The sequence below is a fragment of the Thamnophis elegans genome, unplaced genomic scaffold (genome assembly GCF_009769535.1).
Source record: "Thamnophis elegans isolate rThaEle1 unplaced genomic scaffold, rThaEle1.pri scaffold_139_arrow_ctg1, whole genome shotgun sequence".
NCBI lineage: Eukaryota > Metazoa > Chordata > Lepidosauria > Squamata > Colubridae > Thamnophis > Thamnophis elegans.
The window spans coordinates 23,523-51,319 of NW_022473609.1; the positions used below are offsets into that span (position 1 = coordinate 23,523).

The 27,797-nt window shown below is 49.2% G+C and overlaps 3 protein-coding genes across 3 annotated transcripts; 2 read left to right on the top strand and 1 right to left on the bottom strand.

The window, feature by feature from the left end:
* Positions 1 to 2,389: 2,389 nt before the first annotated feature.
* RPS28 (ribosomal protein S28) lies at positions 2,390 to 4,550 on the bottom strand. Its single transcript, XM_032238378.1, has 3 exons — positions 4,432 to 4,550; positions 4,188 to 4,333; positions 2,390 to 2,480 (listed from the first exon to the last, which is right to left on the bottom strand). The coding sequence occupies exons 1-2, from the start codon at positions 4,516 to 4,518 to the stop codon at positions 4,211 to 4,213; spliced, it is 210 nt and encodes a 69-aa protein (XP_032094269.1). The 5' UTR covers positions 4,519 to 4,550; the 3' UTR covers positions 2,390 to 2,480; positions 4,188 to 4,210.
* Positions 4,551 to 5,923: 1,373 nt separating this feature from the next.
* On the top strand, positions 5,924 to 14,518 carry NDUFA7 (NADH:ubiquinone oxidoreductase subunit A7). Its single transcript, XM_032238382.1, has 4 exons — positions 5,924 to 6,039; positions 10,619 to 10,668; positions 12,169 to 12,306; positions 14,189 to 14,518. Exons 1-4 carry the CDS (start codon positions 5,989 to 5,991, stop codon positions 14,283 to 14,285), a joined length of 336 nt encoding a protein of 111 aa, XP_032094273.1. The 5' UTR covers positions 5,924 to 5,988; the 3' UTR covers positions 14,286 to 14,518.
* Positions 14,519 to 17,142: 2,624 nt separating this feature from the next.
* On the top strand, positions 17,143 to 27,163 carry CD320 (CD320 molecule). Its single transcript, XM_032238375.1, has 5 exons — positions 17,143 to 17,444; positions 19,251 to 19,676; positions 23,504 to 23,545; positions 24,666 to 24,811; positions 26,950 to 27,163. The coding sequence occupies exons 1-4, from the start codon at positions 17,207 to 17,209 to the stop codon at positions 24,791 to 24,793; spliced, it is 834 nt and encodes a 277-aa protein (XP_032094266.1). The 5' UTR covers positions 17,143 to 17,206; the 3' UTR covers positions 24,794 to 24,811; positions 26,950 to 27,163.
* Positions 27,164 to 27,797: the final 634 nt, after the last annotated feature.

Here is a 27,797-nt window from a genome sequence, read left to right on the forward strand (position 1 = left end):
CTTAAGCTTGGTTTCTTCCAGATGTTTCCTGGCCCAAACTAGGTAAGATCATCCAGTCCATCCCCAAGGCCCTGGGCCACTTCAGCCATCCTTGGGAGGTGGAGATGAAGAACCCACAAACCCCTCAAGGGAGGCAGTTTAAAAAAAAATTGGTTTTTCTCCGTTGTCTTCCTTCCCAAAGCAGCCCAGAACCTTTCCGTAAAGCTGCAAACTCAGTGGGAGACCCAGGCCCACCGATGGGCCGAGCGGCAGCAAGCAGCCCCCACACCTGGGGAGACCCCTGAAGCGACAGATCCATCCTCTCCAGCCGAGGGGCTGCCGGCACCCTCCAATCCCCTGCTCCAATCAGGAGCCCCAGGGTGGCCTTCCGACCTGCCAGCAATTTCAATTCAATTCCAATGGATTTGTATGTCAATCCCGAAGGACTCCGGGCGGCTTACATAAAAACAATTTAAAACATATTAAAAGTTTAAAATACAAAACAAGGCGAGTTAAAAAGGACACAACATACACTCAATGTTAATGGGGCTGAAACTCAATCAGAGATCAACAGCCCCAGGCCTGCCGGAACAGCCAGGTCTTAATAGACTTTCGGAAGGCCAAGAGAGTGAGGAGGGTCCGGATCTCAGGGGGTAGATCGTTCCAGAGGGCCGGGGCAGCTACAGAGAAGGCCCTCCCCCGAGGGGTCGCCAGCCGGCATTGTCCGGTCGACGGCACCCGGAGAAGGCCCGCCCTGTGAGATCTTATCGGCCGTTGGGAGGTATGTGGCAGGAGGCGGTCTCGCAGGTATCCGGGTCCTAAGCCATGTAGGGCTTTAAAGGTGATAACCAGCACCTTGAAGCGTGTTCGGAGACCGATAGGGAGCCAGTGCAGCTCGCGGAGGATAGGTATAACATGGGAGTATCTAGGTACACCCAAAATCGCTCGCGCGGCTGCATTCTGGACTAATTGGAGTCTTCTGAACACTTTTCAGGGGTAGCCCCAGCAGACTCTCTCTTTGCCAAATCTGGCGAAGGGGCACCCTTCCTCCCCCCCCCCCTTGCATGCCCACGACCCATTCCCACTCTTGGAAGCCTTTCTCTGCCCCCTTCCAAGCCTCCCCAGCTCACTCCACACCCTGCCTCTGTGGAGGATGGGATGGGGTGTCCCCTGAATATTCCCCTCCCACCTGCCTCTCTTCCTCCAAAGCCTCTCCTGCAGAAGCCAGCCGGACTCCCGGAATCCTTCAGTCAGCCACCACGACTGAGGTCCCCTGGGAGACCCCCACCCATTCAAGCATGGAGACAAAAAAACCACCTGAGGCCAAGTGAGAAACCTCCAGTACTTGCCACATCCAGGGATGGGGTGGACTAGAAGACCTCCAAGGTCCCTTTCGACAATGTTATTCTATGTTCCAAATGGGGCTGAATTAAAGGACTGAATATGAATTAGAATGAAAGCCGTAGAGGACCAGTTCGAAAGTTGCAATTAAAGGCCCTGGATTAGATATTGGGAGGAGGAGGAGAGTTCCAGTCCTGTCCTGGGCACAAAGCTGGGTGACTCCATTGGCCGTTCTGAAAAGGAGGAAATTGCAAACCATTTCCAAAAAGATCGAGGCTAAAAGCTTGAAGGAATTTACCAGAAATATGCAATTGATCTTCAGATTGGCAGGAAAAGGGGGGAAGTGGGGCCCTGAAATAGTGACAGCCCAGAATCTCCTTTTCCTGGGGGCTCCATCCATGGAGGCTTTTAAGGTGAGGCTGGACAGACACGGGGTGGGGGGGGGGATTCAGGGTCTCCTGCTTGAGAGCCTAGGTGGCGCAGTGGTTAAATGCAGCACTGCAGGCTACTTCAGCTGACTGCTAGTTCTGCAGCTCGGCGGTTCAAATCTCACCGGCTCAAGGTTGACTCAGCCTTCCATCCTTCCGAGGTGGGTAAAATGAGGACCCGGATTGTTGTTGGGGGCGATATGCTGACTCTGTAAACTGCTTAGAGAGGGCTGAAAGCCCTATGAAGCGGGATATAAGTCTAACTGCTATTGCTATCTATCTATCTATCTATCTATCTATCTATCTATCTATCTATCTATCTGGGTGAAATGAGGACCCAGACTGTGGGGGGCGATATGCTGACTCTGTAAACCGCTTAGAGAGGGCTGAAAGCCCTATGAAGCGGTATATAAGTCTAACTGCTATTGCTATTGAGCAGGGGGCTGGACTAGTGGACCTCCAGGGTCCCTTCCTTTATTCTGTTATTCCCTTTCTTCACTGAAAGACAAAGGAAGGCAGATTCCAAGCCCCAGAATTCCCCCCACCCACCACAGAGGCCCCCAGGAACAGAAGCGAAGGGAGGCTGAGACTCCCCCCCTTCAAGCCGGGAGAAAAAACTCCGTCAGAGGCCAAGTCAAAAACCCAGATTCTCTTTTATTTCCACACATTTGGCAGCTTGTCGCTGGTTGGCCTGGCAGGGGGAAAGAAGCAGCAAGACATCAGCCCATCCACCTGCAGGGAAAGAAGGGGAGGGGGCAGTCAGAGTTGGCCTAGTTGACCCCCCTTGGGGGCCCTTCATCCCAAGACCCCCCCTTTCCCCTCCCCGGAATCCCTCTCTGGAGCCCCTCCTGTTACTCCTCCCCCTCCAACCCTTCCCCCTCTTACCCCCAACTCTTTCCCTTACCCCTCCCCTCTTGAGCCCCTCATGTTACCCCCCCTTTTACTCCCCCTCGCCCCCTCCCCCTCCCAATCACCCTTCCCCTTACCCCGCTCCAGCCCCCCCTTGAGCCTCCTCCCCTCTTACCCCTTTCCCCTCCCCATATAGCCCCCTCCCCTCTTACCCCCCTCCCCGCCTTACCCAACTCCTACACCTCCCCACTTAGCCCCCTCCTCTTACCCCGCCCTCCGCCTTGCCCCCTCCCATTTAGCCCGCTCCCCTCTGGAGCCCCTCATGTTACCCCTCCCCTCTTACTCCCCCTCCCAACCCTCCTCCTTACCCCACTCCAGCCCCCCCTTGAGCCCCCTCCCCTCTGGAGACCCTCATGTTACCCCTCCCCCTTACCCCTCCCCATATAGCCCCCTCCTCTCTCACCCCCCCTCTGCCTTGCCCCTTCCCATTTAGCCCCCTCCCCTCTGGAGCCCCTCATGTTACCCCTCCCCCTCCAACCCTTCCCCCTCTTACCCCCAACTCTTTCCCTTACCCCTCCCCTCTTGAGCCCCCTCCCCTCTGGAGCCCCTCATGTTACCCCCCCTTTTACTCCCCCTCGCCCCCTCCCCCTCCCAATCACCCTCCCCCTTACCCCGCTCCAGCCCCCCCCTTGAGCCTCCTCCCCTCTTACCCCTTACCCCTCCCCATATAGCCCCCTCCCCTCTTACCCCCCTCCCCACCTTACCCCTCAACTCCTACACCTCCCCACTTAGCCCCCTCCCCTCTGGAGCCCCTCATGTTACCCCCCCCCTTTTACTCCCCCTCGCCCCCTCCCCCTTACCCCACTCCAGCTCCCCCTTGGGCCCCCTCCCCTCTTACCCCCTCCCCTCTGGAGACCTTCATGTTGCCTCCTCCCCCTCTCCCCCTCCATAGATCTGGCTATCCCGCCAGGCCTGGGGTTAAAGATTGGGATCCGTCCCCACCCGAATGATGAATGAATGTTGCTTCTATTTTTAATTGTGTATTGTCTGTATATGTCATTACGTGTATCCCCTCCCTATAGGTTGTAAGCCGCCCTGAGTCCCCTCAGGGAAAAGGGCGGCCTATAAATAAAAGCAATCTAAATCTAAAATCTAAATCTTACCCCTTACCCCTCCCCATATAGCCCCCTCTCCTCTTACCCCCCTCAATTCTTCCACCTCCCCACTTAGCCCCCTCCCCTTTTACTCCCCCTCACCCCCTCCCAACTACCCTCCTCCTTACCCAGCTCCAGCCCCCCCTTGAGCCTCCTCCCCTCTTACCCCTTTCCCCTCCCCATATAGCCCCCTCCCCTCTTACCCCCCTCTGCCTTACCCCTCAATTCTTCCACCTCCCAACTTAGCCCCCTCCCCTCTGGAGCCCCTCATGTTACCCCTCCCCTCTTACTCCCCCTCGCCCCTCCCCCTCCCAACCACCACCCTCCTCCTTACCCAGCTCCAGCCCCCCCTTGAGCCCCCTCCCCTCTTACCCCCTCCCCTCTGGAGACCCTCATGTTGCCCCCTCCCCCTCCCGCCCCCTCCCCCCCTCCTTACCCTCCTCCTCCCCCCCGCGGGCCTCAGCGCAGCCTCCGGGCCTCCCTTTCGGACTCGAGGAGCGTCAGGACGTCCCCCTCGCGGACGGGGCCCTTGACGTTGCGGATGATGGAGCGGCTGGTGTCGTCCATGAACTCCACGCGCACCTGAGGGAGGGAGGGAGGGAGGGAAGGAGGGTCAGGTAGACTGCCGCAGCCGCTGGAGGCTCCGCCGCCCCCTCGGGGGCCTCCCCCCGCGCACCCACCTGCGTGCACTGCCCCTGGGAGCCGGTGCGGCCGAGCACTTTGGTGACGCGGGCCAGCTTGATGGGCTGCACGCGGCTGGTGTCCATGGCGGCTCAGGCGGAAGCGGAAGGTCCCGGCTGGCTCGGGCCGCGCCCTTATATACCCTCGGCGGGAAGTCTCGCGAGAGGTCCGCTCTCCGCGCGAGAGGCTCTTTCCCGGCAGGCCCCGCGCGGGGGGGGGGAGCTTCTCTTTAATTTTTTGGGCTTTCTTTGCAGGGGCGGAGCTGCTCTCTTGGCCCCGCCCCGCTCCTCCCCCCCCCCACCGCGCACGGATACGGACTGCCCTTCCGCACACGGCCGCAGGGGGCAGCAGAGAGAGAGAGAGAGAAAGAGGAGACCCTGCTGGGAATTCCCACGCCTGCAATTTTTAAAATACTATTATTGTTTTTATATTTCATTTCATTTTTACAGCCACTCGGAGGCTTTTATTCAGTTATTCACAGTTTAAAAATTCGCAGGTGGTCCTCGACGTACGACCACAACTGAGCCCGGGGATTCATGGTGCAACGTGATGCAAAGTGAGGCATTTGTCATTTGCTCCGTTTTACGACTTTCCCCACCGCGTTTGTTAAAGTGAATCGCTGCAGTTAACTTGGTAACAACGCGCCTGTGAAATAAATCCGGCTTCCCCGTTGGTTTTTGCTTGTCATAAGGTTGCAAAAGGGGGTCACGTGACCCCTGGGGACAATAGCCACCCATCATAAGTTAGTTGCCAAGCGTCCAACTTTTTATCCTGCAACGGCCATAAGGGTGAAAAATACTCATAAGTCGCTTTCTTTGTGTGCTGTTGAAACTTCAAACTGTCACTAAGCGAATGTGTCATTAAGTGGAGGAGGACTATTTCTTTATTCATTTATTCATTCATTTGTCCAGTTGTTAGTGGCACTGAGCCAGCTTCCTTGAAACGAACGCAAATGAAAGAATGCAAAATGAAAAACCGATAGGAAGGCAATGTAGAATAGAGAACTTCAAAAGTAAAACATGTATGCTGCTACCGAAGACTCTAAAACTATCTATATATATATTGTTATGTTTGTCTTGTTTTTTCTGTATGTTGTTTTTTTTCTGTTTTTAAAGGTTAAAATGTTTAATAAAAACTATTTTTTTAAAAAGAAAGAAAATGCAAAATGAGCACCGGCATTGCCTCTATTTATTTGCATCTATCGCAGTGAATTCTGGGCAGCTTTCTTGCCAACAATTTGCATCAGAGCAAATGGGGAATTCTGGGGAGTCCCACCTATCTCAACATTGTGCAGCCTGGGATGAGTTTGGGAATTTTTTAAAAAAAAAAAATTTTTTTTTTAAAAAGAGAAAGAAAAACACCGGTATAAATAAAAAGCAGTTTTTGTGCATTTTGCTTTATTCTCTTTAATTGTTCCCTTTCCACTCCTCCCAGCATGCACCGCGCGCAAGGCTCTTTCGCCCTTCTCCCCGGCGTGCCACCTAGCCCCGCCCATCGGGGGGGCGGGGCCCGGCGTCTCCTGCGTGCTCCGCGCAGCGCGCAACCTTGAAGCCAAGATGGCGTCGGCCACCCGCATCATCCGCCTTATCCGCAACTTTCTGGCCGGGGTAAGGGCGAGCGGGCGCGCCGGCCGGATCTCCCAATTCCGCCTCCTCGGAAGGTCCGACGAACGCTCGCCTGGACTTGCCGGGCGTATCCCCCAACGACCCTGACCGCGGGGAGGGGCGTCGCGCGCCTTAGCCACGCCCCTTCCCCCGCGCGAGGGCTTCTGGGGTCTGTAGTTTCCGGGCGTCAAAGGCATTCTGGATGGTCCAATATAAGCCTTTTAGACTTCAACTCCCAGAATTCCTCAAAACAGCTTTGGCCATTCTCGGAGAGTGGCTAGATGAGGGATTCTGGGAGTTGAAGTCCACCGACCTTAAAAATGGCTGCCTTTGAAGAAACACTTATGGGGGTTGGGCTAGATGACCCCAGGGTCCCTTCCAACTGTGTTGTGCTGTTATAATCAAAAATGTTCGAAATTTGGGGTTTGGGATATTTATTTGCAAGATTTGCATCCTGACCGCTTCCACAAACTCCACAGGGCTTGCTGGCTGGGGGATTCTGGGAGTTGAAGTCCACAGTCTTAAAAGTTGGAGGAACTCAGGTGTCGAAGGCCAGATGTGACTATTAATTCCATTTAAATGTTTCTAAATGGTCCCAAAGGGCCTTTTTTTCTTTTTTTCTTTTTCAAGAAAAGGCAACTGGACTTTCTGTTTTTTTTTTTCTTTGAAGACGTTTCCCTTCTCCTCCAAGAAGCTTCTTCAGTTCTGGCAGACATTTCTAAATGCTGGGATGCGTGATGAGAAGTAGGCCTTTGGACGAAAGGTGCCAGCAGCCGCTTTATATGCCTTTCAAGGCCTATTCCAGAAGGAAGGAAGGAAGGAATAGCCCCTCTTCTGCCTCCTCTTTGTGAGCTTTCTACCCCCAATTTCAGGGGTTCTGCTGATTTTCCTGGACCGGGAGCAGGATTATTAATTCTCAGATTTACATGCCTCTTCCATCTCTCTGTCCAGAGCGACTCTGAACGACGGGGGATTAATCGCCCTGTGCACCAAACTTCAGGAGGTCCTCGATATACGACCGCAATTGAGGCCCATTTTACGTCCTTCCTTGCCTCCGTCGTTAAGGGAATCACTGCAGTGGATAAATTAGCCACACGGCTCTTAAATGAACCTGGCTTCCCCATTGGCTTTGCCCATCAGGAGGTCGCAAAAGTGGGTCCCTGCGACCGTCGTAAATGTGAAGCAGCTGCCAAGCCGGCTGAATTGTGACCACGAGGAGACTGCGAGGGTCATAACTGTGAAAAACGGTCATAAGCCACTTTCCCCCCCCCCATGCCGTTGTAACTTTCAACGGTCACTTAGCTCTTCTTTCTCCAAGGTGGCGCAGTGGTTAAATGCAGCACTGCAGGCTACTGCTAGATCAGCAGGTCAGTGGTTCAAATCTCACCGGCTCAGGGTTGACTCAGCCTTCCATCCTTCCGAGGTGGGTAAAATGAGGACCCGGATTGTTGGGGGCAATATGCTGACTCTCTGTAAACCGCTTAGAGAGGCCTGAAAGGCCTATGAAGCGGTATATAAGTCTACTGCTATTTTTTAAATTTTTATCCTTTAGAAAATGTGTTTCTATAAGCCGCCCGGAGTCCTTCGGGATTGGGCAGCATATAAATTCATTAAATTTGAATTTTTCTGTCATCCTAAAAAAAGATTTCGGCAGAGGCTTCCTATTTAATTTTTTGTTTTATGTGTTTTATAGTCCATATTTTGATTCACAATGCCATTAAAGTCTCCCATCATACAAATATCAGCATAGTCTAGTTCCAAAACTTTTTTGTGCAGTTTTTTGTAGAATTCATCTTGTTTTTCATTGGGGGCGTAGATTCCAATTAGGAGTGTCTTTTTGGTATCCATAATTTCCACCATCAAAATTCTTCCCTCTTCCTCTGCGTAGACTACTTTTGTTGGGATGTTGCCTTTAATATAGAAGACCACTCCTCTTTTCTTACAATTTGCCAATGATGAAAACATTTTCCCAAGCTTTGGTTGAGTTAGTAAATGTTCATATTTCTTTTGAATATGTACTTCTCGCAGTCAGATTATGTCAAGTTGTAATTTCTCTAATTTATGGAATACTTTCTTCCTTTTAGTTACCGAATTGAGTCCATTAATGTTAATTGTAATCATTTTTCTTTCTTCCATGTTTATGCTTTATATACAGGGTTTATCGCTCTAGTGGATCTAGGTTCTCGTTTTTCTTTGCGGCTCCCATTCCCTGTCTCCCCTTCTTTCTCACTTCCACCTACTGCTCTTTTTTTAGGATGACAGATGAACTAAATTTAAAAGATATATGGAGAGAGAGAAACGCTAAAAAAAAAAAAATTGAATTTTTGAACTGTTGTAATTCAAGGACGACCTGCGTTCTTATTCAACCGCTCTCAGTTGAGTAGGGTGCGTGTGTTTATTCTGGCACTTGAATAGACTTTGTGCCTCTTAATTGTTACCAGGAGCCCAGTGGCTCAGATGTAGAATAGAACAGGACATTCTTCATTGGCCAAGTGGGATTGGACGCATGAGGAATTTCCCTCGGGTGCAGAACAGAGGTCGGGTAAACCAGTAGTAGTGGTGGGAGGAGGCTCCGCCTGCCCACCCGGATGTTTTTGCACATGCGCGCAAAAACCGGTAGTAGAGAAATTGGCAGCCCACCTCTGGTGCAGAAGCTCACTGCACATAGAAGCAATGAAGTGGTAGATCCTAGAACAGTGTTTCTCAACCTTGGCCACTTGAAGATGTCCGGACTTCAACTCCCAGAATTCCCCAGCCAGCATTCGCTGGCTGGGGAATTCTGGGAGTTGAAGTCCAGACCTCTTCAAGTGGCCAAGGTTGAGAAACACTGTCCTAGACCTTAGATCATAGTTACCACCGTTAACCGTAAGATACTGTGGGAAGAAATCTCCAACTGGTTCTGTTCCAAGCTGGGAGAAAGACGCCGGAAACGTGGTTTGCTGGTGAAGGAGAACCGCCTGGGTGGAGTTGAGAAGGGGGAAGTTACGCCTTCTTTTTGGCTTTCGCACTTGAGCTTCCTGTTCCTGTACAAGGACGTGTCTTCTATTGTTGTCAGGGGTCATAGCTGGCTCTATAGGCAAAAGAGGAAATGAAATGTTTTGTCTGAATTCCCAGGTTTGGTTGAAATTTGGACTGCTCAGAGATGATGCAGCGAAGGGCCCTGTGTCCTGAAAGGCTGTTGGGGGCAATCCCTATACTCTCTCTTCATGGCTTCCCTCCTGTGTTGGGTCTTGAGTGAGGGGTTCCAATCCTACACCTCACCCCCCTGCCTTTGTTCAGACTTTGCTACAGGGAGTTTCAGAATGTCCCTCTCAAATGGATTTCTGCCTGCAGTATTTGCTTTGCCTATGAATAGAGTTTGAGTTTGAGTTTGCCTTTATTTGTATGCCGCCCTTTTCCCTAAGGGGACTCAGGGCGGCTCACAATTCAAAAGGGAGGGGGAATAGAGCTATCTAGATACTCGTGTTCCTTTTTCAATAAGTTGTTTATCTCTTGAGCGCTGGCATCTACTGCGGGCTATTAAGGAAAGTTGCTTTCTGCCTCTAAAAAGCATGTTTCTCCATTTCTCATTTATAATATTCTTTTTAATATTCCTCAATATTTCATTCTTCTAGCGGGGGGAGGGGGGGTGTAAAGTAACCATCCTCTGCTACCAAATGTGATGTTCCCGTGGTTCGTCCATGAGGCCAATGTGGAGAAAAGACACGGACACGAGTCTTCTCGGGATGGAGCGACCCAGATTGGGGGTCTGAGAGCCCCTTTTATTGAGATAGGACAAAGGCAGGAGGAGCAATCAGCATGTGATTTAAGACAGCCTGTCAAAATACAATTGCTAATCTACTGCTCAGGGAAGTTCTGTCTATATATGGTCAAATCCTGGGCGTCTTTGGTAGGGCACATCTCAGGATGTTATGTTATGAACTATCAGGATGTTATGGAGTTTTAGGAGTTTGTTTTCTCCTGTGTGGTTCAGCGTGGCTCCGCATGCCCCGTTATGCACTGGGCCATGGGTGACCCACACCTACACAAGGAATTATGTTACAACAGGGGGGGGTAAGTGCTTTCTACAATACGACAAGTGATAAATCATAAGATACCAATAGAAGGTACTAGTGAATGAGAAGGCAAGGGGGATAATACAATACTCCAGCCCTACTACATGGGTAAACATCTTTAGGCGTAAGACACTGATGTGGGATTCCGGTGTTCAGCAGAGGGATGGCATTGGGGGGGGGGGGGACGACGACACTATCTTTGTGTCTCATTGTTTTGGTATGCAACGCCCTACAGCGGCATCCAGAGCGGAGAATTTAAAAGAGTTTGTGCCCAGGATGTGAAGGCTCTGTAGATATTTTCGCAACCCTCCTTCTGACCCGCACAATATGCAGATCCTTAATGGAAGGCAGGCTGGTTGCAACGTTGTTGTTGTTTTCCTGCAGTCCTAACTGTCCTGTGTTGTTGCTGTGCCAAACCAGACAATTACAGAGGTGTATCAGCTGATTGTTTTTTTGCACTTGAGATATTGCATTTAAGACGAATGGCTTCTCTCACTCATTATCTCTTTCTCTCTCTCTCAAAACAGCGAGACGTCCAAGCGACACTGCAGCTGCGCTACACAGAGATCTCCAAGAGGTAATTCTGGGCAGGGGGGTTAGAAAAAGCTCCGGACTTCAGCCGTGGCTCAAGGCTCCACAAGGGAGAGTTTGAAAGCATCTGCTAAGTCTGCGGGTTGCTTACGGTGCTACTAGGGAAAGAATGTCCTGGTTTAAACCATTTGTACTTCTGGCGCCTGTTGCCCAAAACCATTTACACAGTTTGAACCTTAGACAACCTTAGACTCCAGAAAAAGTGCAGAGAATAGAATAGAGTAGAGTAGAAAAAGGAATAGGAATAGGAATAGAATAGAATAGAGTAGAATAGAATAGAAAAAGGAATAGAAAAAGGAATAGAATAGAAATAGAATAGAGTGGAATACGGAATAGAATAGAATAAAGAATAGAATAGAAAAAGGAATAGATAAAGGAATAGAATAGAAATAGAATAGAGTAGAATATGGAATAGAATAGAAAAAGGAATAGAATAGAAAAAGGAATAGAATAGAAAAAGGAATAGAATAGGAATAGAATAGAAAAAGGAATAGAATAGAAATAGAATAGAGTGGAATACGGAATAGAATAGAATAAAGAATAGAATAGAAAAAGGAATAGATAAAGGAATAGAATAGAAATAGAATAGAGTGGAATACGGAATAGAATAGAATAAAGAATAGAATAGAAAAAGGAATAGATAAAGGAATAGAATAGAAATAGAATAGAATAGAATACGGAATGGAATGGAATAGAATAGAATAAGGAATAAAATAGAAAAAGGAATAGAATAGAAAAAGGAATAGAATAGAAAAAGAAATAGAACAGAATAGAAATAGAAGAGAATAAGGAATAGAATAGATGGAAGGGACTTTGGAGGTCTTCTAGTCCAGCCCCCTGCTTAGGCAGGAAACCCTACACCACTTCAGACAAATGGCTATCCAACATCTTCTTCAAAACTTGCAGTGTTGGGGCATTCACAACTTCTGGAGGCAACTTCTGTTCCACTGATTAGTTGTTCTAGTAACTGTTCAGGAAATTTCTCCGTAGTTCCAGCTTGCCTCTCTCCTTGATCTTGGAAAAACACTTTTAGGAGAACCATGACCTGCATGGTTGGGAATCTCCATCGATGCCCAGTTAGGACGGCCGGCATCTCCTGATAGCAATAGAATAGAATTCAGAATGTAGAGTGCAGGGGAATGGAATGGAATAAGGAATAGCATAGAATAATAACTTTATTGTCACTTTGAATGTGCACTCATACCTTAAAATTCTTCCTTTTAATTGGGGAGCTCCCTGCCTGCTTCAAACACTTTAGTCGGTGCGGGATCTGAGTCCATCCAAGACCCCTCCCCACCTTGGAAGTCCCTTTTGTGACCCCTGGAAACGCACCCCCAACCCAACCCCCCCTTTGAAGAGAGGATGCAGCCTCTTGCTTCCGGCCCGGTCAAGCCAGGGCGTCCCTTCAAGTGCCTCTTGTTTTGGTGGATTTTCCACGTTGACCTTCCACACTTTTGATTGTCTCCTTCCGATTCCCGCCTGGTAGGACTCAGCCGCCCCCCAGCCTCCCCGTGGGGCCCAGCCACAAGCTAGCCGACAACTACTACTGCACGAGAGACGGACGCAGGGAGGCCTTTCCGCCCATTGTCCTCATGTCAGCTCAGAAGAAGCTGGCTCCCGGAAGGTAGGAACCCTTCGGCGATACCTGCGGAGACCCCAGCAGCCTTCAAGAGCGCGGAAGAGCCTCCCTTCTGGAAAGTTCCTTCCTAGGGAAGCGTCGGGCGGAGACGCCCAGCTAAACGGATCCTTGTTTGTCGTGGCCATTTCTGGCTTCTGAACAATGACCCAACCGGCTGAACCTCCAAAGCTCTTTTGAGGCTATTTTAGTGTTCTTATACAGGATGCTCGAAGCCGACACCCCTTGCAATGGAAACGTGCTTGGGGGTGGGGGGTGTTTAAATGCCTCCCCCCCCCTTGATTTTCCCCAGCTTGTTTCCCAAAAGCTGTGAAGTTTCCTCTCCTCCCGAGGAGGCCTTGAAAGAGTCCAGGTGGAAAAAGTTCTGGCTTCCTCCTCCCGGCGAGTTTCTTTTCTAGGAAGCTGGGAGGGAGAGAGAGAGAAGGGGGGGGGGGGCTTTTGGAGGCCTTTTTATTTATTTTATTTATCTCGATTGGGAACCACCGCCCTTCTTCCTTATGGTGTGCCATAAAACGATTAAAAGATAACGTATATAAAAGTTAAAAGTGTAAGAAGAAGAAGAGGCGAGGGTGATTTAAGAACATGGTTGAAAATTAGCTGAAAGGTGAAGGGAAGGCTTTCGGGGGGGGGGGTCTCTACTGGAGGCCAGGAGAATTGGGGAGGGGGCATCTGGGGACAGGGGAGAATATTCCCCAGGGCAACTGGGGCAGAGAAGGCTCCTTTCCTGGATCCCCACCAGTCTTTAATAACGGAGGGGGGTCTGCAATGTGCCTTCCCTGCCTTTTTCTCGCCCTGCTGAGCTACTGGGAGATGGGAAGGGTGGGGGGGCAACAGATCCCTCCCTCGGAGGTGTGAACAGGAGGCTTCCTCTTAAGGGGGCAATCTTGCTTATACTAAATCTGCCCTGAGTCCCCTTCGGGGGAAAAGGGCGGCATATAAATACAATAAACTGAACTGAACTTTATTTCACACACGTCCCCCCCCCCCCATTTATTATTTTTATAAATAACTCAAGGTGACAAGGCATCTCTAATACTCCTTCCTTCCTTCCTTCCCCTGTTTTCCCCACAACCCCCACCACGTGAGATGGCTTGGGCTGAGGGTGAAGGATTGGCCCAACCACTCTGATTTATTCTATTACACTTATTAAATTTCTGCACTGCTCATCTCCCCTACATAGTAATTTTGGTCAGCTTTTCATGCCTAAGGTGGGGCTAGAACTCACCGTCTCCTGGCGATCGGCCAAAAGTCACCCGGCTGGCTTTCATGCCTAAGGCGGGACTAGAACTCAAGAGTTTCCTGGTGATTGGCCGCATCACAGCTCAGCTATCATACTTAAGGCGGGACCAGAACTCACTGTCACCTGGTGATTGGCCAGATCACACAGAAAGCTATCATGCTTAAGGCGGGACTAGAACTCACTGTCACCTGGCAGTCGGTTAAAAGTCACCCGGCTGGCTTTCATGCCTAAGGCGGGACTAGAACTCACAGTCTCCTAGTGATTGGCCACATCACACGGCCAGTTACTATACGTAAGGTGGGACCAGAACTCACTGTCGCCTGGTGTTGGCCCAGCCGCCTTTCATTCCTGCGGCGGGACTAGAACTCACCTGGTTTCTCGCCCAGTGCCCGAACCACTAGAGTTCAGTGGTTCCCAAACTTGGCAACTTTAAGACTTGTGGACTTCAACTCCCAGAATTCTCCAGCCAGCTCTGCTGGCTGGAGAATTCTGGGAGTTGAAGTCCACAAGTCTTAAAGTTGCCAAGTTTGGGAACCACTGGAGTAGACCGAACCGCCTCTTTTTAATCCGGGTTTACCGCTTGGGGAAGGTGTCCACGCGGCCTCTAACTCTCCCGTTTCTGACCCACAGCTCGGACCCTTCCGTCACCAGGACGGAGAAGCTTCCTGTGACCCCCGGCACGCCCCCTCGGAAGTGGGAACTGTCCAAGGACGAGCCCTATTTGTGAGATCGCCTGCCAGTCTCCCAAGGCAGGGTTGCTGAAGAGCGGCCGGTCTGGTCTCGGGACTTTCCAGGAGGACATTTTCCTCTCCTCCCCCTGGTCTCATTCAATAAACGCCACCCATAAGGCGACACTGCCGTTGTACGTGGTTTTAAGGGGCTTGTTGGGCTGGGAAAATGGAATTGGAGGAAGAGATGCTGGGATTGTTAACTCGGAATAAATGAAGGCAGGAGATTTTGGCTAAGAGTGGATTTATTTACTAAATTCCTACCCCGCCCCCCTCCCTCGCCTGACTCCCCATCCCCACGAATACAAGCACAAAACAGAATGGAAACAGGTAACCGGGAGTCCTTGTCTTACGACCAGAATTGGCCCAGGATCTATCTCGCTCAGTGAGATATTTGCCAAGGGAGCTTTTCCCCCATTTTACAAACTTGCTTGCCACCGTTGTTATAGCATAGCAGTTAGACTTACATACCGCTTCATAGGGCTTTCAGCCCTCTCTAAGCGGTTTACAGAGTCAGCATATCGCCCCCACAGTCTGGGTCCTCATTTCACCCAGATAGATAGATAGATAGATAGATAGATAGATAGATAGATAGATAGATAGATAGATAGATAGATAGATAGATAGATAGATAGATAGATAGCAATAGCAGTTAGACTTATATACCGCTTCATAGGGCTTTCAGCCCTCTCTAAGCGGTTTACAGAGTCAGCATTTCGCCCCCAACAACAATCTGGGTCCTCATTTCACCCAGATAGATAGATAGATAGATAGATAGATAGATAGATAGATAGCAATAGCAGTTAGACTTATATACCGCTTCATAGGGCTTTCAGCCCTCTCTAAGCGGTTTACAGAGTCAGCATTTCGCCCCCAACAACAATCTGGGTCCTCATTTCACCCAGATAGATAGATAGATAGATAGATAGATAGATAGCAATAGCAGTTAGACTTATATACCGCTTCATAGGGCTTTCAGCCCTCTCTAAGCGGTTTACAGAGTCAGCATATCGCCCCCAACAACAATCCGGGTCCTCATTTCACCCACCTCGGAAGGATGGAAGGCTGAGTCAACCTTTGAGCCGGTGAGATTTGAACCGCTGAACTGCAGATAACAGTCAGCTGAAGTGGCCTGCAGTACTGCACTCTAACCACTGCGCCACCTCGGCTCTTCTAAGTGAATCAGTGTAGTTGTTGAGTTAGTAACGCATTAAGTGAATCTGGCTTCCCCGTCAACTGTTTGTCAGAAGGTCGCAAAAGGGGATCGCGTGACCCCCGGGACACTACAACGGTCATAAACCCAAGCCAGTCGCCAAGCCTCTGAATTTTGATCACGTGACCTCAGGGATGCTGCCATGGCTGTGAAAAACAGCTACCGGTCACTTTTCATTGCCGCTGTAACTTTGAATCGTCACTAAAAGAACTGTTGTAAATTGAGGACTACCTGGACAACTTTCAAAAGAGAGAGAGAGAGAGATACAAGATAGGTAGGTAGGTAGATAATAGAGAAACAAAGATAGATAGATGATGGATGGATGGATGGATGGATGTATAGATAGGTAGGTAGGTAGGCAGGCAGGCAGGCAGATGGAGATAGATAGATGTAGATAGATAGATAGATAGATAGATAGATAGATAGATAGATAGATAGATAGATAGATAGATAGATAGATAGATAGATAGATAGATAATGGAGAGATGGATAGACAGGCGTGATATATGTATATGGATGGATGGATGGAGAGAGATGATGGATAGAAGATAGATATGGAGGGAGATGAATGGATGGGGAGATAGGTATGGAGATAAATATGGAGGGAGATGATGGATAGATATGGAGATGATGGAAGGATGGAGAGAGATGATGGATAGATTAGATATGGAGATGGATGAATAGATAGATAGGTATGGAGATAAATATGGAGGTAGATGATGGATAGATAGACAGACACAGATATGGAGATGATAGATGGAGGGAGGGAGAGATGATTGATAGATTAGATATGGAGGGAGATGGATGGATGGATAGATATGTATGGAGATAAATATGGAGATGGATAGATAGACACAGATATGGAGATGATGATAGATAGATAGATAGATAGGTATGGAGAGAGAGAAAAGAGGAAGGATATAAATAGTAGACAGACAGATAGATAAGGTAGATAATAGATAGATCATAGTTTTAATAGAGATGCTGGATGGATCATAGTTAATAGATTCTCCCAAAATGTCTTTCTCAAAACTATTCAGCAGATGCACCAAAATATGAATTGGGGGGGGGGAGGGGAGCTTCCGACCAGTCGGGTGCAGGGCTGGGGTTGACACAAGCGTCCCAATTCCTGGCACCCCAAATCCACCAGGTGAACCCTCCTCCCTCCAGCTGAGCCTTTGCTTTCCTGCAGAGGAGACATCTCACGTGCCCCTAAGGCCCCCAACCCAGGACACCCCACACACACACACACCCCACGGCTAAGACGGCCGAGCGTCGGGAGGCATCTTTTCCGGCCCAACAATCTCCGTTCCCGGGCAAAAGCTCTTCTCGGGGGCCCTTTTCGGTAGCAAGCCGAATAGTCTTTATGGGTAGACTGCTCCTGAAGCAGGGGGCTTTTCTTGGCTCTTCCCCACCCATCCCCAGCGAATCGGCTGAGCCGAAGGGCGGGGGCAGCAGCTGGGGCCCCCTCCCCATGCCTGGTTTCCAGATTTAGCCCTAATTTGCAACTGGCAGCCCCCCTAGGCCAGGGGTCCCCAAACTTGGCCACTTTAAGACTTGTGGACTTCAACTCCCAGAATTCTCCAGCCAGCAGAGCTGGCTGGAGAATTCTGGGAGTTGAAGTCCACAAGTCTTAAAGTGGCCAAGTTTGAAGACCTCTGCACTATCCTTGCACGTGCTCTGGATTTTTCCCCGGGGAAACTGCGCATGCGCCTTCTGACTGGCTGCCCGCTTCGTCTGGCCGAGCCGAGCCTTCTATTCCCACGCATGCGCGACTCGGAGGCGTGGCTCCTCCGCCCCCCCCCCCCCAGCGCTTTCTTCGCCTTTGCGCAGGCGTGCTCCTTCTTCGGCGGGTTTCATGTTCGCCGGGCGTTCAGTCGGGCAGGCGGCGTCCGCGGAGCCATGACGCGCCTTCTTCTCCTCTTGCTGCTGAATTGGGAGGCCGGTAAGCGGAGGGAGGGGGGGAGGGGGGAGGAGGAGGAGGAGAGGACACTCTCCACGCGGCGAGTTCATTCATGCCCCCAAACACGTCCCGCGGCCGCCGATTGGTCGAGAGCGCCACGTCGGGCCCCGCCCAGCAGGCGGCTATTGGCTGCCCTGCCGCCCCGCCTCGCCACACCTCCTCTGGGCTCGCTTTCCACGCCCCCCGGCCCGCACGTGCGCCGATGTCCCCCTCACTCGCCCCCTCCCGTCCTTTTTCCAAGGTCAGAGGTGAGGCCGTTGCCCTGTTGCTAAGGCGACCAGGCCTAACTGCCCAAGGGGGAAAGGCGAGCCTTCCTCGAGTTAAAAGACCCCCCTCAAAAAAAATCTCGGAAATGCAAAATTTTTGCAGCAGCCTGAAATGCTAAAGGTGGGGGGGGGGAGTGGAGGTGGAGAGATGTAGAATTATCCCCCCCACCCCAACACCAGCTTCTCTTTCCAGGTGCATTTATGCAATATTTGCCTGTCTCGCTCCTTGCCTGGCGCTGGTTATGCCCTCTTCTCATGCAAAGACTCCTTGGTTTGGCTCCTCACGCTCTTTTCATTGGTCTATTTCAGTGCCTTCAGCCTCTCTCAGGAAGGCTGGACTCCCAGACCCATAAGCCACAGCCAGGGCCCTCCCAATCCAGCCTTCCCCATGGAGGCTTAGGACTCCCCCTGCACCCCTCCCCCATCCTTTGCATTTCAGACATTTGCCCGGAATGGTCTAGGGGGGTCTCTTGAGCAGCGGGGGGTTGGACTAGGTGACCTCTAAGGTCCCTTCCAGCTCTGTTATTCTGTAAAATTTAATACTTCTGCATCTCCTTCTGCAGATGAGGATGGACTCTTGCCCTGGATTGGGAGGGGGTCTCCTTTGGGCCTTGTCTTATAGCTTCCCCCCCCCCAATTGGCCAAAGGGGGCTAGGACCCCCAGTTCTTTTAAGCCCCCCCCCTCTTGCTTAGACCCACCCAGGATGCTTTTCCCTCCCCAAAGCATCCGTGGGGAGCAATTAAGCCATTGCAAGATAATTAGCACCTGAACCTACTTAGAGATTAAAATGGAGCAGCAAAAGCTTTGCAAGCATTTATTATGTCCCCCCCCCCCAAAAAAAAAAGATTGTCTCCAAGGAGGGGGCCTTCACCCCTTCCCCACTGATGCTGGTCCATTCCACCTTTCCCAGCCTGAGGGGCTTCTCAGAGAAGTTGGGGTTTTGCATTGATTGATTGCCATCAAGTTTGCTCTTAGCAACCGAGCCAAGTGGATCCTTCCCAGGGGGATCTCCCTGTGTGCCACTGATGTTTCCAGGGGGGTATCCGGGATCCAGCCCAGGACTTTATTTTAGGAAAAAACCCACATTAGCACAGTAGGAAGACTTGTCCTTGTGAGTTGGCCCAGGATCCCCATGGGAGAAGGCAGCCTGGAAGTTCTCTTAATAAACACCGCTGCACAGCCTCTTGGAGACTCACAACCTCTGTCCGTGATTCCACAAAACATTGTTTTATTTCACCCCCCCAAAAAAACAAACAGTGGTTAGTTAATGATTACTTCCCCCGGTAAGGCTCCAAGGTCAGAGTCTCAGGAGCTGCTTTTCTTAAGGAACTCATGGCATGTTTCTTCCCAAGCACTTGTAGAGGCTCCACCGTTCTCCTGTTTGAGCAGGGGGCTGGACTAGAAGACCTCCGAGGTCCCTTCCAACTCTCTCATTCTGTGAAGAGCGCTGAAAGAGGGAAGAAGGGAGGCAGATAATATATCTGAATTTGCTTTGTTTTCTCCCTTCCTTTCTGCCTGCAGGATTCTCCTCCTGCCCTCCTGAGAGCTTCCAGTGCCAAGAGGGGGGACGGGTGCCGCTGTGCCTCCGCCAAGAGAGGCAGCCCGGCTGCCAGGACCACACAGACGGCTGCGCAAGCGTCTGCAGGAATCACACTTGCCGTTGCGGCCACAGCAGCGGGCCCTGCCTGCCCTTCGAGCAGTTTTGTGACCAGCGCCAGGATTGCCCCGATGGCTCGGACGAGGCCGTGTCCCTTTGCGCATCCCGGGGGGCCCCGTCCGAGGAGGACGGCTGCGAAAGCGACGAGTTCCGGTGCCGCCCGGGGGCCGAGTGCTTCCCGCTGTCTTTCAAGTGCGACGGCCACCCGGACTGCGAAGACGGAGCCGACGAAGAGAGCTGCGGCACGGATTCGCCCGAGACTCCAAGGACCTCGCAGATAACCCCAAAAGGTGGGCTGAACTGTGGTCCGATTTTGGGGTGCCAAACGGTGCTTCTGCTGGCTGGTCTTTCTTTGAATTGCAAGTTGGTTTTGTAGGCAATCCGGGAAAAGCTACCTTTTGCTGTAGTGACACCTGCTTGCTAAAGCTGCACTTCGCTTGTTGTTAGTTATATCCTGTATTTCGCTTGTGATTGCTGTTTATAACTCTCAATCCACCTGGGCAAAGAAATCTCTCTCAATTAGAAATATACTTTGTACAGCTGGCTGGGAACAAGAGGGGCTCAGGTGTAGCTCCTGGCAATATTTGTAACTCTTATTTTATTTTTTTCCTGCATTCTGCATTACTTTTAACCGGAAGGAAATTAGCAGGATGGGACTCTGTTGCTGCTTCCTGCATACATTTCCACCCTGGAGAGATTTAAGGAAGTTTCGAAGGTCCCGTGAGAATCCCCCCCACCCCCTGCGGGTGCTTTTCCCCCTTTTCAACTTAAGAGCCCTGCAGAGTTGTGTCCTTGGCACATGGAAGGGCACGATGCCGTCTCCAGCATTTCCTGGAGGAAGCTGGACAAGGATCCAGAACTGCCAAACAGGTCACGCCAAGGTAGATTTAGAATTACTCTTGAGATTTCTAGGCATTGTGGGGGGAGTTTGCAGAGGTTACCAAATCCCTTTTTTTTTTTAAAAGAGTTAACAGCACAAAAAACGATGCGTGCCCACTCTTTCTCCGGTTATATTGCTGAAATAAAGAGGAAAAAAAAAACAGAGCATTTGGGCATGTGGGTTCTGTTCATTCTTGTCTTCCGTGCTGCTGATTTAGGATCAGTTCTTCCATTCTGTAAATCTGTTATCTTTTGCATCGGGTTGATTTTGAGAATGCTAAGGGGGGGGGGGGGGATATAATTAAATTTCATCGCTCAGACCGAAAGCTTGCTGTGTTTTGCTGTGGGGGGGGGTGTCCTGAATTTTCAGCAGTTCTGCCTGGGCTAGAGTCACCCCAGGGATCCTCTGAGCCCCAGAGGTGTCAATCAACTCACCCCACTCCCCTTATGTTCTGACCCTGGCTCCCCCCCCACCCTCCCCCTTTCTTTGGGGTGACTTCTGTTGTCTTCTGCTGCTTCTAATTAATTGGGGAGTTTAATCCAGTATCTCTCTAATCTTAAATGCCTTTAACTCCTAATCCACGTCTGTCATCTCTTAAAGTCGCTGTGGGTGTAAATTGGACTTGACAGCATTCCCTTTCCCAATACCTTTCATTTCTTGGTCTCACTCCCTACCCCGCCCCACACTTGCCGTGCCAAACGCCGCTTGCCCCACATATGTGCAGACGGGCAAGCATGTTCTGTTTCTCACATGTCCGCTTCAGTGCGTCTTTAAACGTGCCATGCTCACAGCCTTCCCAAATGCCGCCTTTACCTAAAACATACCGGAATGTTTTCAGGACACCCCGAGATGTTGACAAAATCATTTCGTTACGAGGTGGGCAGCCGATGAATTTAAGAAACAAAAGAAGTCTGGTAGCACCTGTTCTGACTCCTTTTTTTAAAATTTATTTAAAAAGGAACTGCAGCTCCAGGAGGTTCTGCCTTTTCATAAACGTTGGAAAATTAAACTGAATCCTAATTAAATTAAACTAAATGCTATTAAATCCCTTTGGAGGTTTTCCCCACCCTGGACTTAATCCAGCTCTCTGCCTCTCCTTGAGATGCTTAAAATACACGGGCTGCCTCCCTCTCAGACGTGGGTCTCTTGGCTAAAATGTTCTGATGAATCAGAACTAATATCTAAGGCAGGGGTATCCGATCTTGGCCACTTTTAAGACCAGTGGACTGAAACTCCCAGCAGGGCTGGCTGGGGGATTCTGGGAGTTGCGGTCCACAGGTCTTAAAGCGGCCAAGGTTGGACACCCCTAATCTAAAGATTGCATCTCCAGATCTGGGTAACCCCACAAGTAGCCAGTCCTCATAACCCACCGGTGGGACGCTCCGGGACCTTCCGAGGGAGGGCAGCTGCTTGTCCTGTCTGCCTGAGACAAAGAATCCAGGGGGAAGGGGCTTCCCACGGAGAATCTGACTTATTTATCGCCTCCCCAAGTTGCGTAACCCTTCCGGTTTGGGCAAACTGTCCCAGGCTGGTCCGACTCCCACAAACGTTCCCATAAATAAACTCTTTTCAACAACCTTGAGTTCCTCCCAGGATGTCTGTTTTCCCAGATACCTCAATGAAGCAAAGCATGGGAGGGGGGGGAGTTGTGTGTGTTTTTGCATCCTGAAGCTCTGGTTTGTTTTGTTTCCTGCGTTATGTTTCCCGCCGGGACTCTGCCCTCTGCAAAAGGCTTTCTGAGTTTGATCATGTCTTCATTTCTCAGTGTTTCAACCCCTCCGTACTGCCCCGTCCTTCTCTCCAAATTGCTCTGCAAAGCTGTTTGTGTCTCTTTCTTTCAAAGAGCTCATTATTTCTTCAGAAAAATTGAGGTACCCACTGCTTCACTTTTTTTGCCAGTTAAAAGCTGTAGGAATAAAAGTTTTATAGAGATGATAGATAGGTAGGTAGGTAGGTAGGTAGGTAGGTAGGTAGATGGAATGGATGCATAGAGAAAGAGGGGATGATAGATAGATAGATAGATAGATAGATAGATAGATAGATAGATAGATAGATAGATAGATGATAGAATGGATGCATAGAGAGAGAGAGGGAGAGATGATAGATAGATAGATAGATAGATAGATAGATAGATAGATAGATAGATAGATAGATAGATAGATAGATAGATAGATAGAATGGATGCATAGAGAGAGAGGGGGAGAGATGATAGATAGATAGATAGATAGATAGATAGATAGATAGATAGATAGATAGGATAGATAATAGATAGATAGATGGTAGGTAGGTAGGTAGGTAGGTAGGTAGATAGATAGATAGATAGATAGATAGATAGATAGATAGATAGATAGATAGATAGATAGATAGATAGATGATAGATAGATAGATAGATATAAAATAGACGATAGATTATAGATTATATAGATAGATGATAGGTAGGTAGGTAGGTAGGTAGGTAGGTAGATATAGATATGGACAGGTAGATAGATAGATGGATGGATGGATGATAGGTAGGTAGATAGATGGTAGGTAGGTAGATAGATAGATAGCTAATTGATAGATAGATGATAGGTAGGTAGGTAGGTAGATAGATAATAGATAGATGATAGATAGATAGACAGACAGACAGAAGGAATGAGAAAAAAGGAAGGAAAGAAAAAAAGGAAGGAAGGAAAGAAAGAAAGAAAAAGAAAAGAAAGTAACTTAAATCCTGAACTCAGAACACTTAAATGTGTCTCTGTTCCAGTCTCTCCAGCTTTTTCAATGATTCATCCTTAAGCCCATCCTACGGAATAACATTCTGTTTTCACAATCTAGTACCAAAGGAAGATGAGGTGATAAGAAAAATCCTAGAATGCGCGAAGGTGGACAAATTGACGAAAGGAGGAATCCGAATACTATCTTAACTTGGAACAAATGGGACATACAAATAAGTATGGAATCGTAGATATAAATAAGTAAAGAATAAGGGGACCACGAACATAAGAGATGAATATACAGACCGATATGGAACTGCTGTGTGATGGAACATTTTCTTCCTTTGTTGTTTTAATCTGGTTTTGTTTTGTATATGTGTTTAAAACAGTGTTTTAAACTGGCTGGGGAATTCTGGGAGTTGAAGTCCGGACATCTTCAAGTTGCCAAGGTTGAGAAACACTGGTTTAAAATAAAAATTCTGTTTTCATTTCTTTTTCTCCCCCAGGTGTATTATATTAACTTCTGTTTTTCCTCCCCCAGAAACTGCAGCCTTGGAGCCGTTGACCATCACTGCCATTGTCGGTGAGTGAGACTGGCCGAGCGATTTTCCCCCCAGCACAATTGGGGAAATTAGCAGGGGAAATCAGCCGGTTCCACTCTTCCGGTTTTGCAAGGCCGAAATGGCCTCACCGAATCCATGGGTTAGTCCTCGACCTACGACCAGAGTTGAGCGCAAAATCGCCGCTGCTAAGCAAGACAATTAGGAGGCAGGTTTCTGCCCCATTTAGCAACCTTTGTTGCCCCCGTTGTTAAGTGAATTGTTCAGTCAGTAACACGACTGTTCTACGGCTTCCCCGTTGATTTCACTCGTCTGAAGTGAAATCACGTAACCTCGGGACAGTGCCACCGTCATAAATACGAGTCAGTTGCTTCAGAAGCTTCTGGATTTTGATCACATGACCACGGGGATGTTGCAATGGTGGTAAGTGTGAAAAACGATCCCCTTTTTATAGTGCCGTCGTATCTTTGAATGGTCACTGAATGAATATTCAGTCAAGGACCACCCGATCGATTTCCATCAACGTGGCATCAAACACAGGACAGTAAAAGCCATTTGTAGTTCGGTTACATGCTAGAATACCATGGAAATTCCTGCTTTTGGGGGGGGTCTCTATGAAAATGATCAACGTTGGTGGGCATCTCCCTCCTGCGGCTATTCCAGGAACCAGGCCAGGGTCAGGGTCCCAAATAGCATCCAAAATTAAATCAGAGTCGGAGGCAAAGGATTCCTCAAAGTCCCAATTGATGAAGAGAGCCATGTTGGCACATCTGGGAAAACCTGAATCTGAAAGCTTCCGGGTTTTCCCCACCCAGCTGAAAGTTCAAGATCTTTCCCCCACACCCACAAGTTCCACCCCATGGTCCCATCTCCCACTGCCACACTGGCAGCTTCCATCCATCCAGTTCCGGTCAGACGCAGAGGTGCAGAGACAAAAGATGACCTTGGCTTTCTAGAAAGAATGTTGTTATGGCTACATAGCATCTAACTCCATACAATCCCCCCCTCCCATTTTCCCACCATAGAAAAAGGCATAGCGGAAGAATAGAAAGTGTGGCAGGCCAAAGAGCCAAAAGGAAAGATGGCTGACAGCCAGATTCTGACGTTCACTTGTCCTCTCTCTCTTCTCTGCCTTTCTTCCAGCACTCCTGATGACCATCGTGGCTGCAGCAGCCGTCAGCCTGTGGGCCTCTAGGAAAGCCAAGCCCCTCCTTGCCCGGCTGCCCCCCAAAGCAGCCTTTAAGCAGCTAATCCTAGTCGAGCGCCCTTGAGATTGGCTGGCCAGCCAGGTAAGCCCCGAATCTGATTGGATGGACGTAGCTGGACTCCTGTCCCTGGGAAGCTTCAACACAGAACCCATGAAGTGCTTACGATTCCTGACCAATGTATCTTGTCTTTTTATGCGCACAGAGAGAATTTGCACCCAATTCCTTGTGTGTCCAATCACACTTGGCCAATTCTATTCCATTATTCTATTTTTATTTCTATTCTATTCCATTCCATTATTCTATTCCATTCCATTATTCTTTTCTATTCTATTCCATTCCATTATTCTATTTCTATTCCAGTCCATTATTCTATTCTATTTCTATTCTATTCCATTATTCTATTTTTATTTCTATTCTATTCCATTCCATTATTCTATTCTATTCTATTCCATTCCATTATTCTATTCTATTCCATTCCATTATTCTATTCTATTTCTATTCCAGTCCATTATTCTATTCTAATTCTATTCCATTCCATTATTCTATTCTATTTCTATTCCAGTCCATTATTCTATTCTATTTCTATTCTATTCCATTATTCTATTTTTATTTCTATTCTATTCCATTCCATTATTCTATTCTATTCCATTATTCTATTTCTATTCCATTCCATTCCATTATTCTATTTCATTCCATTATTCTATTCTATTTCATTCCATTATTCTATTCTATTTCTATTCCATTCCATTATTCTATTCTATTTCTATTCTATTCCATTATTCTATTTTTATTTCTATTCTATTCCATTCCATTATTCTATTCTATTCCATTCCATTATTCTATTCTATTTCTATTCCTCTATTCTATTCCCATATTCTATTCTATTCTATTCTATATTCCAATACTTATTCCATTCTATTCTATTCTCTCTCTGCCTTCTGTACCTGCTTCCCCCCCCCCTCCCCTCCTCCTCCCCCCCCCCCGTGTAAATTGCGAGTTTTGCATTGCTTGGGGTTGAACAGCTTTTCTTTACGTCCTCTTTTGCGACGCTGTTACTTAATATATGTTCAGCTCGCCCCTCGTGATCTCACAGGCAAACAGAGATTGACATTAAACACAGTATTTTCTGGAGATGGGCATTGGGAGAACCTGGCAGTGTTCCAGCTCTGCCCTAAACAGCTTTGCTGATGACTGAGGAATTCTGTTGAGTTGAAGTCCACAAGTCTTGCCCTAGGCTTCCTCAGCCCAGCTGTTCCAGAAAGCGAAGCCCAGGTGGTTTAACGAGTTTCGCTCTTTCCTTTTGTAGGGAGGCAGAGGGGAGGGGGGGAAAATGGCTCCCCTCTCCATAGTCTGCTTTTGGGGCACGATGGAGATCCTCAATTATTGCAGGCCAGGCGTGTGGCTTCTCATCCAGGAAGCTTCTTGAGTTCTGCAACTGAAGGAGCTCCTTGGAGGCAAGATGTTCATGGAGATTCTCCACCATCTAAGTCACGATTGTCTCCGTCATCCGGGTCCCGGTTGTCCCAAGGGGGTTTGTTTTTCAAGGGGCAGCTGGTTTTCCTTGAAGACATTTCTCTTCTCATCCAAGGAATAGAATTAGAATAGAATAGAATTTTATTATTTGTATGCCGCCCTTCTCCGGGAGGACTCAGGGCGGCGAACAATTCAAGGGGAAAAAAAGGGGGAACATAAAAGACAAAATACAAATAATAAAAGTAAACAACAGTCACACAACCATACATGTCGAGAGGGGAGGGAACTCATCAACCCCAGGCCTGCCAGCAAAGCCAGGTTTTGACGGCTTTTCGGAAGGCCTGGAGAGAGGGGAGGGTCCGAATCCCTGCGGGGAGTTCATTCCAGAGGGCTGGAAGCTTCTTCTGCTCTGACCATGGTGGAGGGGAAACCACAAATCCCTTCCCTCTTCCACCATCCGCTCAGAACTGAAGAAGCTTCTTAGAGGAGAAGGAAAAACGTCTTCGAGGAAAACCAAAGCTTGGATGGGAAGGGAGACTTTTCAGGGGAAACAACCAGGAAAATCCAGCTGCCTTTTGCAAAGGCCCCTTTGGGGATTCAGAGCCCAGCCCCCCCCCACTCTGCCGGCTTCCTCCTCCTCCTCCTCCTCCTCCTCCTCCTCCTCCTCCGGATGTTCTCTTTGAGCCAGAAAAGCAAAATCCCTCTAAGGAGCCTAAACTCTCGTCTCTTACCTTCCTTTCTTGCAGGAAGTTGCCCCACTTGCTCCCTTCAAGCGAGGGGACTCCGTCACCCGACCCTCCCAGGAACCCCGGGCAAAAATCCACGGACCTGGAAAATTCTGGCGACCCAGCTGGGACTCCTAGCAGGAACCGAGACACAAAAGCCACATGGCTTGCAAGACCGTCGACATCCGCCTGCTCTGGAGCGGGAATTAAAAGACGTTGAATATTTACAATATTATATCCAGCTGCCTCTGGCGGCCTGCTTGGGCCTGTCCTTCCACAGCCGCGTCGCCCCGTGTCTCTCTCCACCAGGAGTCCCTGAGCCCAGGAGCATCTCAGACCAGATCCTGAGCTGGGATTCTTCCAGCACGTCAAAGCAGTGGGATCCCAGCTCCCTTTCCGGAGGTCCTGGGGTGATGGTGGTGGTGGTTACATTCTCCTGTTGGTGCTCCCCCCGTCCGGTGCCTCCAGGTGCCTTGGACAAGAGGCTCCCCAGAGGTCCCGGGTGCTCCGTCCCTGGAGGTTTTCAAGAAAGGGGCTGGAGAGGCAGACCTCCGTCTGAAATGGTGTAGGGTTGGGGTGTCCAAACTTGGGGACTTGAAGACTTGTGGACTTCAACTCTCAGAATTCCCCAGCCAACTTGGCTGGCTGGGGAATTCTGGGAGTTGAAGTCCACAAGTCTTCAAGTCCCCAAGTTTGGACACCCCTTATGTAGGGTTGGGCTGGGGGTTGGACTAGAAGACCTCCAGGGTCCCTTTCAGGCTCTGCTATTTGGGACGGCTGTCGGATTCCCCCACATGACAAAAAGTGGGTTTCGCTGCTCCTGCGTCGCCATCTTTATCTGAACACCCCCTGGTTGCGGAGAGTGTCGC